Raw genomic sequence first — 17,556 nt, forward strand, 5'->3', positions numbered from 1 at the left:
TCAGATACAACAACCAATCAAAATTCAGATATATTCTGTTGCCAAGTAAAATTGTTAACCTTTCAACATGACGAAAAAGTTCTCGAGGCCTCGTCCTGTTTTACCGTTAGATCAATCCCATATTAGCTTAAACTAGCATTCTAAAACTAGTTAAAGATCACACAGAAGAGAGCTGACTCCCCCTGCCAGCCTCATGGAATGCAGTGTTTAAGGCTCCGTATGTGTTTTACTTCCATTTATGAGGGGAAAAGAACATACACCCTCCCGACAGTCAATGCGTTATTCGCTTGTAAAACACAGTTGCAAATTGGTAGAATGAGTTAATCATCACATGCAAGATTTGCAATTAATCAAATGAATTGCATATTATTATTATTATTATTCATGAATTACTACAGTTCTGAACTTCAGATTTTAAAAGTCTGGACTTTGGAGAGATGATGGAACACAACGGAGCAAAATATTGTGACCCTCTGATGTTGGCGCCACTGGGGGTTGGCATTGGGTTTATGTCCCCACCAATGTTAATAACAAACCTACGCCCTTGTACGTACTGAAACTTTTATACAATATATTTCATCCAAAAAGTACTTTAACATCATTCTCCTTGTTTCATCTATGTTTCTACTCAAGGATTACTCTCAATAAACAAATTTGTCTCTGTAGAGCTTAGAAATTAAATTATACCTTTACACAAAAATGTAGTTGTGTTTAACAAATAACTGAAATCTTCAAAAATAAATTGATGTACATGTAATAAGATAATACAATGTTAAAGTGTTCTCTCGTGTTGTTTTTCGATGCCTTCTGTGTTCTAGATATCTTGAGGAAAAGTAAAGTGAATTGGCATATATATAATATATATATATATATATATATATATATATATATATATATATATATATATATATATATATGTGTGTGTGTGCAGGGGCGCAGATAGGATTTTGAACTGGGGGGGACTGAGCTGTGATTCCATTTTGTGTAAATGCATATATATATATATATATATATATATATATATATATATATATATATATATATATATATATATATATATACACACACACACACACACACACACACTGAAGCTTCACTATACATTAGAATAGTGAGTTTTCTAACTGAGGCGGCACGGTGGTGTAGTGGTTAGCGCTGTTGCCTCACAGCAAGAAGGTCCGGGTTCGAGCCCCATGGCCGACGAGGGCCTTTCTGTGCGGAGTTTGCATGTTCTCCCCGTGTCTGCGTGGGTTTCCTCCGGGTGCTCCGGTTTCCCCCACAGCCCAAAGACATGCAGGTTAGGTTAACTGGTGACTCTAAATTGACCGTAGGTGTGAAGGCCAATTTATGCTGACAACCCAGTCCTCGCAGACGGTGTCGCAGACAGTGTCTGCGTAGCCCCCCCACCTTCGCAGACACTCTGCGCGCACCTCTCAAAAATTGTGACCACCGCAGAAGCCTCGCAGACAGCGCCGCAGACAAGAGGGCTCTGATTGGTCCACTCTACCCGCTGTACACACACTTCCGCTTCCCTACTTTCCCGGTTTGTTTTGTTTTCACGACCGGCATTTTTAAAAACACGAGCGAAGATGGAGCAGCATGAAGAGCGGTTGATTGAGGAAGTACGTACATCTATACGACTCCAGTTCTAGTCATTATAAAAAAAAAAGTTCTAGTCATTATAAGTAACCGGAGGATAAACACTCCACTAACCACACCCACCAACTACTCCTAGCGACTTCGCGCCCCCTTGCGTTGTGCCGGTGAATAACATTGCGCACGCCTATTCCCCCGTTCAACAATAAATTACAACTGTCTGCAAAAAGCTATCTGCGAAAGCCTTGTCGCAAGAGCATGCAGAGGCCTTGAGTGTGAATGGTTGTCTGTGTCAGCCCTGTGATGACCTAGCGACTTGTCCAGGGTGTACCCCGCTTTTCGCCTGTAGTCAGCTGGGATAGGCTCCAGCTTGCCTGCGACCCTGTAGAAGGATAAAGCGGTTAGAGATAATGAGATGAGATGAGTTTTCTAACTGTATGAACAGTTGTAGACAAAGGCCTACCTGGTCAACACTAGCCATACATCATACCTGCAAACTTGTCGCTTTTTGGTGACAGTCACCTTTTTCATTGTCAATTGGGTCATTCACATGAATCGTGTAGAACCGGAGAGTTTTTTTTTTTGGGGGGGGGCGGCATCTGGGCCGATCGTAATCTCAACTGAGCTTGCGCCTGTCAAGAGAGGGGGGGTGGGCTTGCTGCCATGTTATAGGCCATTATTGGACAATTCTTATAATTGACATTTTTTCTGGACCAATCGGAATCTCAGCCTTTGCCTCAGGGTCTTGAAACACACTGCCATCTATGTTCGTGCTTGTTAAGAGACCCCTGAACCTAATGTGGAAACTCTGATGGTAATTGAAGGTAAGTCAGCCTTTTTGGAGCTAAAACAACAGATATTTGTTTGCTAAAGCATGTTTCACAATTGGATCACGATCAGAAGCGACCAAACATTCGTGCGACCGATACATTTTCATATTGATCGTTAACTGTTGCCGAAATAATCGCATATGAAAAAGTAGTCGTGCAAAACCTGCACGTCTAAAGCGACCGTTGTGCAATGCAAAAGCATGAAATCTTGCGATATATCTTGCGACTGTTGTACAATGAAAGCAGGTGTTGTAAGATAGTGCGATAGGGTGGCGCGAATCATCTGGTAATTGGACGATTGAACGCGCGGCGCTCGTGCAATTAACGAATCCATGGTACGAGTGCACGTACGAGTCAGGTTAGAGTCGACGACGGATAAGTAATGCCAGCACGCCCAAACGTCTTCGCTGGAGTTCTTGGAGTTGTACTCGGACATTCAGCAATCCCAATAGACGGCGAGGAGGTATTGGTGCAGCAGCATCCATGGTCAGTGGTGGTCTGAAGCAGCTGACTATACAGAGTTTATATACTAGTGACAAAGCGTGGCAAATTGAAGCTGATAAATCGCACACTGATAGTAAAACATTGCAAGATTACATAAAATGTTGCGCAACAGTCTCATTGTTGCAAAACAGACGCACAGGGAGCTGCGATTCATCCTATGATCTTTAAAACTCGTGCATCAGTCTTGTAGGTGCACAAAACGTTGCAAAACATTCGTACTAATGTTCGTGCGTTGCACTGCGATCAATTTGATCGTATTAGGTCGCGCCTGAATAGTGTGCATGTCCACTTTTTAGAAGAGACTTGAAGCGACCACTGAAATGCATGCAACGAATGCGAGGCATCGTACAATGTATGAGACGGGTCGTGCGAGGCTAAAATATTTCGATCGCAAAGTGTTGTAAAGTGCTCGTGAGCCAATTGTGAAAGGGGCTTTAAGTAAAATAACGTTAGCTAGCATTTTTTTCTTTTCATAGGCCTACAGTTAGCCTATGCTTCGAGCAAAATGCTTAATAGCAAGCAATACAAGCGGATCCAATGCTGGAATTTCCGTTAGCAAGATGGCAAATTTTCTAGCCATCTAACATTATTAGCTAGTTGTTAATTCCTGCATTGTCTGACTGTCTTGTTAACTAAAGTTAACCATTTAGCTTGCTACGTAAGTATATAGTATTTCAGATAGCCAACTTAGGTTGTAACCTTATCATTAGCCCCTAACTTAAGCCAGGTGCTCTGCCCTGAGTTCTGGCTACTACTCCAATTCTGAGCTACCCTGATTAACGACACGTTATGGAGGTTGTCGTGTGCGCAGCAGTGCTTTAAGTCAGCTGGATGTAGCCCAAGCGTAGCCCTAATTTTAAAGCGTTTCTGGTGTGGATATATGTTGATGTGGGTAGATGTGACTGTTTAGACAGCAGCTGATGCGAGAGTAATACAGTGTAATATAAAGCAATTTGACGTCTTGTTACATTGGATGCGCCGCATTACTTGTAAACAATGTATATTTAGAATCTGGCGAACGTGCAAGGCTAATGCACCTAACTCGCCGACAGCAAATTTCTGTATAATAAAGGGCTACATTTTGCATCCAAAGCTGTCATTTGAAATCTTGGCATTGCATTGTGTGCTACAGCCTTGTAATGAATATTCATGTTAAATCCCACCCAGGGCAGCTCAGAATTAGAGTAGCCTTATATCTTGAAAACACCAATCAGTCCTTGGTACGATGAGAGTGGCTAACTGAAGGCCCGGTCACACAGCGCTTTACGGCTTTATCACGGCCAAAACCCGTCAAAAAGTGCTCTCCCGTGAAGCAGACGATATTGTTCGTGTTGATGTCGAAGTTAAGACGTGTTACAGTCGATATACAGACGTGACAGGACGCAGGGGAAAATCGGAACGGCGTCGGACGCGGCAAAAAGTTTTGGACTGCTCAAAACTTTAGACCGCGGACAACCACGGCCGGCACACGTGGTAAAGACGTGCAACACAGGTGAAAAACACGTGATAATCAGTGTCCCGGCCGTTATTAAAACTTGGGGAGACGTGGTAAGACGCGAAAGTTTGGCGGTCTATCACGGGCAGAGCACGGTCATCGGACGGGTGTTACGCGTTGGTATCACGGGATATAGCGTGTGTTTAGCGGCTTATCACTGAGAAATGGATTTTTCCGCGTACATAGCACTGTCTAAGCCCGTTAAACGACGTCTCAAACAAGTTCTAAATTCGATTGATCACTGTCTAATCACTTCTGCATCACTTCTGATTTGCGGCATGTAAATACCGTAATTTTCTGAGACCTCGGCACTTGCAGTCTAGATGTCAAGGGGTGAACATGAACCCTCAACGCTGTGATGTCCTCATCTTAATGCTCCAGCACCAACAGAACCAACTGATACAGGCTCAACATATCCTACCGCTTTTATATGCGCAGCAAGCCGCTCTTCCAACGACGCTGAGCCGCGGTTACCCGTGATTTGGCAGTGCTATGGCAGTGAAACAGCCGCCGACGGCCATACCCCGTACAAAGCACGGCAAAGCCAAAATTGACCAAAAATTACCACTTACGACCACGTCCACCAGATTTTTGTATCTTTTTGTACGTGATATAGACGCGGAGTGCTGTGTGACCGGGCCTTTATCCTGTGATTTTCCATTTTAGAATGAGGGAGCTGAATGAGAAGGACTCATTGTATATAGCACAACTAGACTCAGCAGGGAGGTGCAAGTGGAGCTGGGCATGGCTCAAGGTGGAAGTGAAACAGGAAGTGCATGGTGTTGAGCATACAATGCCTCTGTCATTGTATTTCAGCAAAATAGATAAGGCAGGACATGCCAGATGTACCTTATGTACAAAAGAAATAAACTATGCCAATAAGGGGGTGCATGCCCTAATATCCCACTGTGCTGCATCCAAACACAGAGAAAAAGTGTTGACAATTTTGACAACCAGGAGCATTTGTATTCCCCCTGATAATGCTGTTCCTGAGACCCAGGGACCAGAAGCATTGAGAGAGAGGGAGAGAGGAAAATTACCTGTGTCCACATTTCAGCGTGTTGCGAATGCAGAGGTTTAGTACCAAGCATTTATACAGAAAATTGAATGAATTGTTGCTTGAATTATATTTTGAACACAAGCACTTAGATATTGTTTGATATTGCAGTGCAAATAAAATGCATAAATAATTATTGAACAGAAATGTATTTTGATATATACTGTATATCGTATATCAGCCATACAATACAGGCAGACAATTTCATCATAGTAGATCTATGTAGGGATAATTTGCAAAGTTGCATTTTAATGATTTTCATTTGCTTTACTATCAGGCAATGGTTCTGGGCACTTTGGCAGAGCACTCACTGCCATTCACAATGGCCCCCGTCATTGTCAACCTTGCACAGACGCTGGCCCAGGACAAAGTGGCTCTGAGCCGCATGAAGTTGTCGCGAACAGCAGCGAAATATAAAATGGTTCACGGCATGGGGAAGACATTCTCTGACCGCATCATCAGCAACATCAGGAAGTTACCATTCTCCATCAATCTTGATGAGGCTACCTCAAGTAGTGACAAAAAGGTAATGCAGTAATAGTATTAATACAATAGTAATTCCTAGGATTTATACAATACTTTGACACCTAAAGCAATTACAGGAGAACACCGGCCATGTACATCCCATCAAGCTTACACAGTGCTTTCATTTGGAAAAATAACATGAATATTTGGCACAATATTTACTTTATATAAAGGATGTCTGCCCCCATAGGTTCGCTTTAGCTGCTGTTCTGATATTCGGTCAATATTGTTATTTTTCCTACTGACAGCACTCAGTAACCTCGATCAAAGGGGATGTGAGTTAAAAACATTCAACATTCTCAATGGTCTCATTTATACAGGTGCTCTCCATTTTGGTGAGCTATTATAACCCAGGGAGGAAGGCTGTTGATGTGGAGCACCTTGGGTCATTTGAAGTACTCAAGGTAACTACAGCAACCCTGGAGAATGCCCTGGACAAATTCTTTACAGACAATGATATCCCGTGGTCCAACATGGTGAGCATGATGATGGATTCCTGCGCAGTGATGCGAGGCAGCAAGTCTGGCCTTGAAACTAGAGTTCGACACAACCACTGCCCAGAGCTTCTAGACATTGATGGGGACTCATGCCATCACATGCACAATGCATCAAAGAGATTTTCCAGTGCTTTCAACGGTCATCTAGAACAGCTCTTCAGTGACCTTCATACTGATCACAAGTGGGCTTCTGACCAGGTAAATTCATACAGGAGTGTAGAGTGCTTGTGTATAGCTCTTTTCCACCTTGACAGCACTGAGCACTTATTCACCCATTTTGCCAATGGCAGCAGCTGCCATGCGTGCATCCTGCTCATTAGAAGCAGTTTGGGTTTCATTCTCTTTCCCAAAGACATTTTTGACAGAACTTGAATGCCATTTGATGGCCTTATTATTGTTTTTTTATACACATATATATATATATATATATATATATATATATATATATATATATATATATATATATATATTGTGTGTGTGTGTGTGTTATTTCTATTTGTCAGCGGTCTTATCTCCAAGAGATATGCGATTATATGAGCATTCCCGGTTCAACTCCAAAGAGATTCATCCCACACCGTTGGCTGTCATCTTATGATGTTGGACTCAGCACGCAAACAATGCTTCCTGCTTATAAGGTCTTATTCTTTGGGTTCATGAATGCGGAAGACAAGGCTCTGTACAAAGAACCTTTGGAAAAACTCTATGATGCTCATCATGTGAATGAAAAGGCCCAGAGACGCATTCAGACTTTTCATAAGGACCTCAATGGGAAAGGTAAATCAACCCATTGCAGTTGTAGATTGGCTGGGTAATTTGGCCAAATTATGTGAATATCTATGGTGTGTCAACATTGGCCTGCATGTTCACTATCTGACATTTACTTTGGTAAATCAACGAATTAGAGCTTTGATATATTCTCTTCCAGGAATGACACAGCAGGGCAGAGACAGAAAGCAGCGGTTGGTTAAGAAACTGTGTCATGAAAACACCAAAACAGAGCTCCATCTCAGTGTCTACACAGGTGTCCTGGCTCTTCTGAAAGAATGTTATGGTGTTCCAGGTATATTGAAATAGTGTTTCACAACAATGTTCTATCATAAATTTTGGATAGTTTTAAATGCTACCCCAGAAGTATTTTAACATCTTTTATTGTATGTTACCAGTGTAACTGGTTGTGTCTTACTCTGCTTGTATGGTGAAAATTCATATCCATCTCTCACTTGCACAATATAACTACTTCTTCAGGGTCGTGACACCCTTGTGCACAAGTTGCATGACAAGCAGCTGCAGGTTTTCACCAACTTTCTTGCATGCTTTGTGAAGCCGGAACACCTGCCACCAATCCCCAGGACCCTGGCAGGTCTCGAACTCAAGGGAGACAAACTGCTGCCTGCAAGAGATCTGTATGTGGGTCGTGTGGCAGATAAATTCAGACGGGAGCATCCAAAACACCATGTGAGTGGTTTAAAATTAGTGACCCAACTTTTGAACAAAAAATATTTGCCAATGGTAAAGGTGCACTGCTATACCAGTGTGTTATTGTTGATATTTATACAGATGCTGAAGCCCTTCCTGGACCAAGTACTCCAGGGATACATTGCTTGTGGGGAATACATGCAGAGCAAGCTGCCACTGGAGAGCATGACCCTGCAGTGCCTGTCTGCTATTGACCCTATTGCAAGGGGGCACTCCAAGACTGGACATCTGCTGAGAGAACTGATGGAGATGCTGTAAGAATATAATCCTGAATACTCCTAAACCTACTCTTGTAAATGCGCGGCCCAAGGGTGACTGTCGTGTAGTGTAGCAGTTTAGGGTTTACTTTAGGCCAGCTACAATACGTGCTGCTCTGTACATTTTGCACTTCCACATGTTCTGTTCCCGTTTCATATCCTGATTTTGTCTATGTTTTTGTGTGAAACATCCTGTTGAACTGTGCATAACTCTTGTGTGACCTTGAGTGTGTGCAAGCACATTCCGTAATTTTCCACTGCTGATACTCCCTGCGAGGAGTGTATATAAAGCCCCGACGCAGCTGCGCGTTGGGGGCACGGCTGAGAATAAACCAGATTGATTTAACTCATGTGGTTTGTCCTCCTTTGTCCTAGGAGTACTCCTTGGTAACGCATCTGAACAGCACGCAGCGCAATCCTAACAATTTGGTGACCCCGACGTGATACTCTCAATCAGGTAAGACATGTTTGATTGACTACCTGGTTGGCAGTAGCTCCGTAGCGCCCTAAGGAGGGCTTTGTTTTCCCTGGTTCGAGTCCAGGAAGAGCGCGCTATAGAAATTTGGATAAATATCTGCTGTTTGTTTCTGTTCAGATCCGTTTGCTTTACTGTACAATGGGGGGCTCGTATCCTAAACCTGAGGTCACAGACACCCCGGCGGAATGGATGAATAAGTGCGGTTTAGGCTATTACGTTACGCCGTGGCTGGACAATTTGGCTGGGTGGACGGAGGCAAATCCTCAGATTCCATCGTATCCCCGTGATGGGACGTTTAATCCAGGCTTCCTTGCTTCAGCGCACCGTATGATTTACGAAAGCTTAGGCGATCCGGATTGGGACCGCCCTTATATGCGCGCAGGGTATGGTAAATGGTTTGACATGAAGAAGGTATGGGATAAATCAAAGGGTGTTTACACCCCGAGACCTGTTTTAAAGGCTATTCCAAAACCAAGACCAACGCCTGTTACTAAAGAGGCGGTCCAGGCCGCCCTAGATAATGGCTGCTGTTCGACCACGACTAGTGCGCCCCCTGCTAAACCCCCTTCGTACGGGGAGCCCTTGACGGGCAGCACCTCAAAAATAAGGGCCATACCTAAGCTATATCTTTCTTTGGCGGCCGTCTCTTTACCCTCGTCGTCCGCCGATTTAGAAGCACAAACTAAAGTTCCGCCCGCCCCTGCCGTTTCCAAGAAAGGCAAGGGTCCCCAGGGGAATAATGGGGACGATCACGATGAGGAAGAGGGGGGCGATGATGACTGGAATGATCCTGATGACGTGGGCCCAGACGCGGGCTCCAGACCATTTCCCCCAGGCAACGTAGCGTGTCTGGAAAGTGAAGCGCAGTGGGATTGATGTGGAGCCCCCGTCGCCATCAGCCCTTAAAGATATAATTTCCCTGCTCCCTTCGCCCGACAAACCGCTTCTTTTTGTCGACATGTTAATTAAGGCATCCCGTAACTGTCAGTTAACTGGTGCTGACTATAGGTTTATATTACAGAATCAATTAGGGGACTCATATGATGAGGAGCGTTTGCTCGAAATAGTCGATGTGTTGCAACCTAGAAATGACGTCGCTGTGAATATAAAGGAAGAAATAGCTCCGGCTCAGGAAGGTGGCCGTCCGCGTCAGCGCACCGTGTCGACATTTTTTTGGAGGGACACACCGAATGCTTTGCAGCTCCTGCGTGAGCAGTTAACTAGGTATTTACTGGCTATGAAACAAGCGAACCGTGATCTGTCGCAGGTTACTAACTGTAAACAGGAAAAGTCAGAAGTGACGTCGGCCTTTTGGAAACGTTTTGGTGAAGTTTGGCAGCACCTGGGTGGGTTAGAATTGGACATGACTCAACCCAATCCAATGTTCCTGTCCACCTTTTTATCTAACTGCCGCCCTGAGGTTCAGAACGTTTTGAAACATCACTTGAGCGATAGGACTCATTTGGTCCTTCGCCAAGCGGGTGAACGGTTGAGGACAATGGAAAGTGATGGGTTGTTAGATTGTAAGACTAATAAAGCATGTTTATCTGTGGCCCCACAGGGCCCCGGGTTGTATCGTCATAATAATGACAAAACACGTACCGGGCCTCGCACATGGTCGGGTGGGAACCGGAAGAAAACAGGCAGGTGCCACTATTGTGGAAAGGAGGGCCACTGGATGAGGGAATGCCATGCGCAGCGGAGGGATGAGCAGAGTAGGACGGGAGAATTAGGGGATGTGTTGCCCGGCCAGAATCCCGGACCTAAGGGCTATCGGCAGAATAACGGACAGGACCAGCGCTATCACGCCCCGCTATAGGGCTGCCCCCAGGGTACGGAATCCACAGCCGTTGCCATGTTAAATCTCTCTTTTAGCTCTCCTCGTAATGCGGAGCTCCCTCTTGTGCCTCTGTGTTTGGCAGGAAGGGAGTATCCGTTTCTACTTGATACTGGGGCCACTATGTCCTCAGTAGGGAGGGATTATGAGGGTCCTTTATCTACACGGTTTGTTAGCTCTGTGGGGATAGAAGGGGTTCCTTTTGACTCTAGTTGTACACCACCCTTACCTGTCATCTGCACTCTGGACCCTTCATTGCGTTTTTCACACTCTTTCATTTTTATGCCAGAGTGCCCCTTTAATCTTTTAGGTCGCGACCTCATGAGTCTTCTCGGACTCTCGATCTCCTTTAGCGGCTCACACATGATTGTTGATACCCCGGACGGTGCTCCGCCTGATGTTTTTGCCCTATCCAGTTCTGTGCTGCCACATAACATTCTGAACGCTGCTTGTACGTCCCAAGCTCCTTCCCCTGTTCTCTCTGCTCTTCCTAACACCCTGTGGGCGGATCATAAGGACGATGTGGGCTCTGTGAGCTGCTCTCCGTATGAAGCTGTTATTAAACACTCTACACCTGTTTATGTTAAACAATACCCTCTGTCTCCTAGTAAGCTCAATGGTATTGACAATATTCTAAAATCTCTTTTGCAGCAAGGTGTCATGGTTCCTTGTGTCAGCCCGTATAACACCCCAGTGAACCCGGTCCCAAAACCGGATGGCACATGGCGCTTCACTCAAGACCTACGTAAAATAAATGAACTCATCGTTCCCGTGGCTCCAGTGGTCCCTGACGTTCCTTCTCTTATGTCTTCTATTCCGTGTGACCATGCTTATTTCTCTGTGATTGATTTGTGCTCTGCCTTTTACAGTGTTCCTGTTGGCCATGAGACTCAGCCCCTGTTTGCTTTCACACACAGGGGAAGACAATACACGTGGACGCGGTTGCCACAGGGTTTCATTGACTCACCGGCGGTCTTCACTGCCGTATTGCGGGACGCGCTGGCTGATCTCTGTCTTCCCCGGGGCTCCACGGTGCTCCAGTACGCGGATGATCTCCTGGTAACGGCGGAGGATCAAGACGCTTGTGCTGCCGCCACATTGTCTCTCCTCACACTCCTGGCGCAGAAGGGTTTCAAGGTCTCCCGCACGAAGTTGCAGTTTTGCCTCACAACTGTTCGCTACTTGGGACATGACCTCTCCCAGGGTTCCAGGAGGCTTAGCCCGGAACACGTTCAAGTCATTATGGACACTCAGGTGCCTGCAACCAAGCACGCTCTCATGGCATTTCTGGGCCTCATCAATTACTGTCGTCAATGGATCCCTGACTGTTCAATCTATGACAAGTGTTTGCGTTCAGCTATAAGTCACTCAGATCCTTTGACTCAGCCCCTGGTCTGGACTGAGGACATGCTAACGGCCTTCAAGGCTCTGAAGCAAGCTTTGTGCTCCGCCCCTGCTCTCGGGCTGCCGAACTATCGTTTGCCGTTTCACCTGTATGTGTGCAATCAGAAGGGGACCGCCTCTGGGGTGCTGGCTCAGGAGCACGGGGGGGGGCATGCGACCTTGCGCGTTTCTGTCTAAAACTCTTGACGCTGTGGCACAAGGGCTTCCTGGCTGTCTTAGGGCTGTTGCTGCGTGTGCTCTCATGGTCACGGACGCTGAAAAACTTGTTTTGTCGCATCCGCTCATTTTACACACTTCACATGACGTCGTGTACATTCTGCGGAATCTTAGCACTCAGCATTTGTCTGCTCAGCGTCGCTCTGGCTATGAGTTTATTCTTTTGGCCACAGAGCATCTCACTGTTAAGCCCTCCTCGTCGTTTGATTCTGTCGCCCACGCTCTTCAGCGTCTTCTTAACTCACAGGATGACGATGTTGCGTTTGACTCACATGACTGTCTTTCTAATATCGTTTTTGAGACTAGCATCCGCCCAGACTTACACTCCACCCCTCTTTCCACAGGCGATTCTCTTTTTGTAGATGGTTCCTGTTCCCGCCCTGCGGATGGTGTGTTCCTGTGTGGTTACTCTGTTTGTCGCCTCCCTGATGAAATTGTTGAAGCTCATTCTTTGCCTTTTTCTTCTGCTCAGGCTGCGGAGCTCTATGCTTTGACTCGCGCGTGTATTTTGGCTCAAGACACAGACGTTACTATTTACACCGACTCACGCTACGCTTTCGGCGTGGCGCACGACTTCGGCCGCATTTGGGCGTCTCGGGGGTTTACGACAGCCGACGGTAAGCCCATTTCTCATTCTTCACTTGTTACTGATTTAATCACCGCCTGTCTCCTTCCGTGCACGTTGGCCATTGTTAAGACACGCGCGCACACAAGAGGGGACTCATTTGAAGTAAAGGGCAATTCATTCGCTGATCGAGTCGCTAAAGCTGCAGCCGCATCCGGTGTCCTGCCTCCAGGCTTTAATTGCGCTTTAGTTTCTACTGATCGCATGGTTAGCGCTGTCTTACCTGACATAGATCTCATTTCTATCCAGGCCTCGGCCTCTGTGGCAGATACGCAGTTCTGGGACGCCCAGGGCGCGACAGAGAAGAGTGGCGTTTTGCTTGACGCACAGGGCCGTCTTTGTTTACCTCGTCACTGTACTCCCTTTCTCGTCCGCGAGTTCCATGGTCCCACTCATCGCGGCCGAAGAGGGGTAGTGGAGGATATGAACAGAACATTCTGCATCAATAATTTGCACACAGACGCACACAACATTCTGGACAAGTGTTTAACGTGCGCCCAGAATAATCTATCTAAACCAGGCGCGGTACATCAGCACCTTCCCATACCCGACACGCCTTTCCAAGAATGGCAGATCGACTTCACTCACATGCCAAAGCAGGGCCCGTTCAAATACCTTTTGGTCATGATTGACAAATTTTCACGGTGGATTGAGGCTTTCCCGTGTAGCAAAGAGAACGCCCGAACAGCAGTGAACAAACTTACACAGGAAATTATCCCACGTTACGGTCTTCCGGTAGGAATTGACTCTGATAAGGGAACGCCGTTCACCTCTAAGGTAACGCAGGAGCTATGTAAAGACCTCAAGATCAATTGGCGTTTTCATATCCCATACCATCCACAGTCCTCTGGCATTGTGGAGCGCGCGAATAGAACAATTAAGGGTAAGTTGCGTAAGGCTATGCAAGACGCAGGCACGAAAAATTGGGTCCAAGTTTTACCGTTGGTCCTCGCTGATATGCGCATGACTGCTCAGGTCGCTCTCGACAATTTATCTCCGTACGAGCTCGTCATGGGACGCCCCTTTCCTGTCCCTTGGCGTAGAGGCATGCAGGTTATAGGAACGGGTGATCTTGAAGTACATCTCAGCAAGTACGCGGTGGGTCTCATGCAGGTGCTGGATGAGTATTGGGCGAGAGTAAATTCCAAAAAGCCTCCCATTCCAGAGGCACACACTCACCCCTTTGAGGTAGGGGACAGAGTTTTAGTAAAGAGATTTGCTAAACTAAACGCTCCCATGGAGGAGTCACCCTACAGTGGGCCCACCGATGTACTCGCTGTAACTCGCACGGCTGTGCTAACGGACCTTTTTCCACAGTGGATCCATGCCAGCAGAATAAAGAAGGCTCCAATGTAATAGAAATCTATATTGTTGATGCTTAACAGACTTTTGTGTTTCAGAAAGTTGCTGTGACAATAGCTGACGGCCTTTTCAGGGATCCCCTTCCAGCATCTGGAGCAATCCAGTTTCGGCTGATCTACAAAGAGGGGATGGTTGGTGAGTCTTGCAAAGTTCTGGGCTGAAGAGTCTGAAAAGCACGGGAGCCTGTGACATTTTTCGCCGTCTGCACCCTGTGAGCATTAGAGAACAAAGTCAGTGAACAGTATGACTTTCTTCATCATCGTGCTGATCTCAACGCTTGGGGCAGGGTTACCCGCACAAGCAATACACCGGGACCCAAGGGATAACGAGTTTTGGAAATATGTAAACTTCACTGTAAAAACATCAATGAATATGAGTAAACCCTGCTATGTGTGTTCTTTGTTACCCCATGACAGCAGTGCTCCTTTTCCGGTCCGAATAGCCCCGTCTAACTACTCTGAGGTTAATATGACATGGCTCAGCCTGTGGCCCTCGTATACTCAAACTAAGGTTTTCCTGACAGACAATACAGACCCAGAGGTAAGGTTGTCAATACACTGGGATACCTCTATGAATTATTCAGTATGCTTTCATCGATATGAAGGTAACGGTACGGAAGTAGACCGAGAGGCGTTCAATCACTGTAGTCTTTCGAACCCAACCGTATGTATCCGGAAAAATGTTTCTTCCCCCTGGCAGAAAGGTCTACCTGGCTGCCGTTGTCAATATATCTTTAACCTGAAACAGGACACGGCGGGACGTACCATGTTTAATTCTGACTACCCGATCTGGCTACCAGATTGGTATTGGGATTGCGACCGGGGTAAGTTGTGGTCTTACCTTCCCTCTCTGCAACGCGGCCTGTGTGCCCTGGTTCAGGTCCAGCATGCATTTACTGTTGTGCCCGTCCCTGAGGTTCTCAATACGGGCCGAAGGCGGCGATCCGTAGACGACGATTTTTTCCCGCCTTGTGAACATCAATTAGAAAGCAAATGGAATAAATTTTGGCAATCGTTGGTCCCACAATACGGTCTAACACAGGTATGGAACCAACTAGAAGTAACTCACTATCGTCTTGCTACCTTTGTTAATGCTACTAACGCCGCTATGGAAGGCATCCGCGTCGAACTAACGGCGCTGCGCTTAATGACAACCCAGAATCGAATGGCTTTAGACATACTTCTCGCTAAAGAGGGCGGTGTTTGTGCAATGATAGGCGACTCTTGCTGTACCTTCGTTCCTAATAAGGACGACGAAAGCTTCGGGGAGATTGCAAAACAATTAGGAAAGATGCGACAGGTAGCTCACGATTTACATATGGACGAGCAAGCTAGCTCGCCCTGGGGATGGGGGTGGTTGCACGTTTTGTTCGGAGGTCTGGCTCCTTATATCTCTATGATCATTCCCGTTGTGTTTATTGGCCTTCTGGTGTGCCTGTGTGGCCCGTTTCTTTTCCGTTGTTGCATGGATCGTATATATAATATGATGATCTCGCACACAGGTTATGTCCCTGTGTCGGCCACGACTGGGGTGTGAATAATACTCTGGGCTTGCGTCAGAGTATTAAAGAGGGGATTGTAAGAATATAATCCTGAATACTCCTAAACCTACTCTTGTAAATGCGCGGCCCAAGGGTGACTGTCGTGTAGTGTAGCAGTTTAGGGTTTACTTTAGGCCAGCTACAATACGTGCTGCTCTGTACATTTTGCACTTCCACATGTTCTGTTCCCGTTTCATATCCTGATTTTGTCTATGTTTTTGTGTGAAACATCCTGTTGAACTGTGCATAACTCTTGTGTGACCTTGAGTGTGTGCAAGCACATTCCGTAATTTTCCACTGCTGATACTCCCTGCGAGGAGTGTATATAAAGCCCCGACGCAGCTGCGCGTTGGGGGCACGGCTGAGAATAAACCAGATTGATTTAACTCGTGTGGTTTGTCCTCCTTTGTCCTAGGAGTACTCCTTGGTAACGCATCTGAACAGCACGCAGCGCAATCCTAACAGATGCTAAGCAAGTTTCTCCCTGCTGATGTGGACGTTCAGCAAGAGGTTAGCCGAATAATGCACGTCCCTATTATTACTATGTAATGTGTTTGTTAGTCTTGTGTATGGATGCTTTTGATGTTTACTGTTGTTTAATTTTTAACCTATATCTTGCCTCTGTGGAGGTTAAATGTCCCTGGTGGCATAATTAAATAGTTCTTATCTTGCCTTAGATTCTCCAGTATGGTGTGGACCAGAGCCTACCAACATTCACTGATGGAGAAGATGCTGTCAGCTGGTGGGCAGATGTTTCTGATACAGGAAGGTACCCAGCACTCACCAAAACAGCACAGACAGCATTGTCTGTGTTCCATGGGCCACTGATTGAGTCATCTTTCAGTTACATGTCAGAAATCATTGACTCAAAAAGTGGCAGCATGAGCATCAGCACTCTGAGTGCCATCCAAACTGTGAAACACACCATGCTGACCCAAAAGAAGACTGCAGTAGAAATGTTCAATAGAGAAGACATAAAGTATGGGCCAGTGGATCAGAAGATGTGTCAAAACATCCTGTCGGCTGGAAGTAAGGACAAAGCTTTAAGAAAGCAAGCAGCCTTGAAGGAGATGGAGAGACGGAGGGTGTTTGACTGCCAGCCATCCTCAAGCGCTGCCGCAGCCAGAAGAACCAAGGCAGAAGAGGAGGCTCTGGCCAGAAGGAGGCATGCGGCCAAACAACGAAAGCGAGCTTGTGAAACCCTTGTCCAGGCTAAGAAGAAAAAAAAATGAATGTTTTTCAAGTAAAACATATTCATTCATTTTCATTATTCATGCAAAACATACTGAAAAATAGTATTTTTCAGTTTCCCTCCATGGTGTTTGCGTGCGTAAGAGTGTTTGTGAAGCCCTTGTCCAGGCTAGAGAAGGAAAAAAAAAATGTTTTTCAGTATAATATAATTTGTGTTTTGGTTCTTTTATTGTTTTCTTATTTCTTAACACTTACTTGAGTTCAGTGTCGGCGTCACCATTATCCGCACCCCCCACCCCCGGACACTGTCACCTTTTTTTCTCTGACGAGTTTGCAGGTATGATACATGATCAAATTATGTGTCTGGTATGTTAATCACGCTCCAAACTTCATGTCTTCTGCATGTTTTATTTAAACATTTGCTGATCTCAGCAGGATGAAGAATCTCATCACAGAAACTTTAACTGTAACTTCTAACAAAAAGGGAATGTCCAAAAATTAATAACAAAATAAAATTGAAATGATTCACACTCGTGCCTTCATGTAAATGATTAGAAACATAAAATGTGTATGAAAACAGAAGTATAAACACTTGAACAACAGATTCACACAAATAAAAATAAAAAGTATTTTTTCAAATAAACAAAATTGATAGAAAAAAAAATT

At 45.6% G+C, this 17,556-nt stretch overlaps 2 protein-coding genes across 2 annotated transcripts; both read left to right on the forward strand.

Annotated features, from left to right (window-relative positions):
• Positions 1-5,804: 5,804 nt before the first annotated feature.
• On the forward strand, positions 5,805-7,578 carry LOC132894778 (uncharacterized). The gene is made up of 4 exons (XM_060934895.1): positions 5,805-6,008; positions 6,328-6,702; positions 7,008-7,278; positions 7,430-7,578. The coding sequence occupies exons 1-4, from the start codon at positions 5,805-5,807 to the stop codon at positions 7,576-7,578; spliced, it is 999 nt and encodes a 332-aa protein (XP_060790878.1).
• Positions 7,579-9,546: 1,968 nt separating this feature from the next.
• LOC132895435 (uncharacterized) lies at positions 9,547-17,031 on the forward strand. Its single transcript, XM_060936046.1, has 3 exons — positions 9,547-11,806; positions 12,645-16,209; positions 16,377-17,031. Exons 1-2 carry the CDS (start codon positions 10,571-10,573, stop codon positions 14,151-14,153), a joined length of 2,745 nt encoding a protein of 914 aa, XP_060792029.1. The 5' UTR covers positions 9,547-10,570; the 3' UTR covers positions 14,154-16,209; positions 16,377-17,031.
• The last annotated feature ends 525 nt before the right edge of the window (positions 17,032-17,556 follow it).

This window comes from Neoarius graeffei, chromosome 12 (assembly GCF_027579695.1).
Source record: "Neoarius graeffei isolate fNeoGra1 chromosome 12, fNeoGra1.pri, whole genome shotgun sequence".
In the NCBI taxonomy this organism is placed as follows: Eukaryota; Metazoa; Chordata; class Actinopteri; order Siluriformes; family Ariidae; genus Neoarius; species Neoarius graeffei.

What these genes read in the sequence shown, in the direction of transcription:
- LOC132894778 (XM_060934895.1), top strand. Translation starts at nt 5,805, where the DNA reads ATGGCCCCCGTCATTGTCAACCTTGCACAGACGCTGGCCCAGGACAAA. An exon ending in CCTCAAGTAGTGACAAAAAG is followed by an intron (nt 6,009 to 6,327) that starts GTAATGCAGTAA and finishes TCATTTATACAG; the next exon opens with GTGCTCTCCATTTTGGTGAG. An exon ending in ACAAGTGGGCTTCTGACCAG is followed by an intron (nt 6,703 to 7,007) that starts GTAAATTCATAC and finishes TCTATTTGTCAG; the next exon opens with CGGTCTTATCTCCAAGAGAT.
- LOC132895435 (XM_060936046.1), top strand. Translation starts at nt 10,571, where the DNA reads ATGTTAAATCTCTCTTTTAGCTCTCCTCGTAATGCGGAGCTCCCTCTT. An exon ending in AAGTCATTATGGACACTCAG is followed by an intron (nt 11,807 to 12,644) that starts GTGCCTGCAACC and finishes TCTTCTGCTCAG; the next exon opens with GCTGCGGAGCTCTATGCTTT.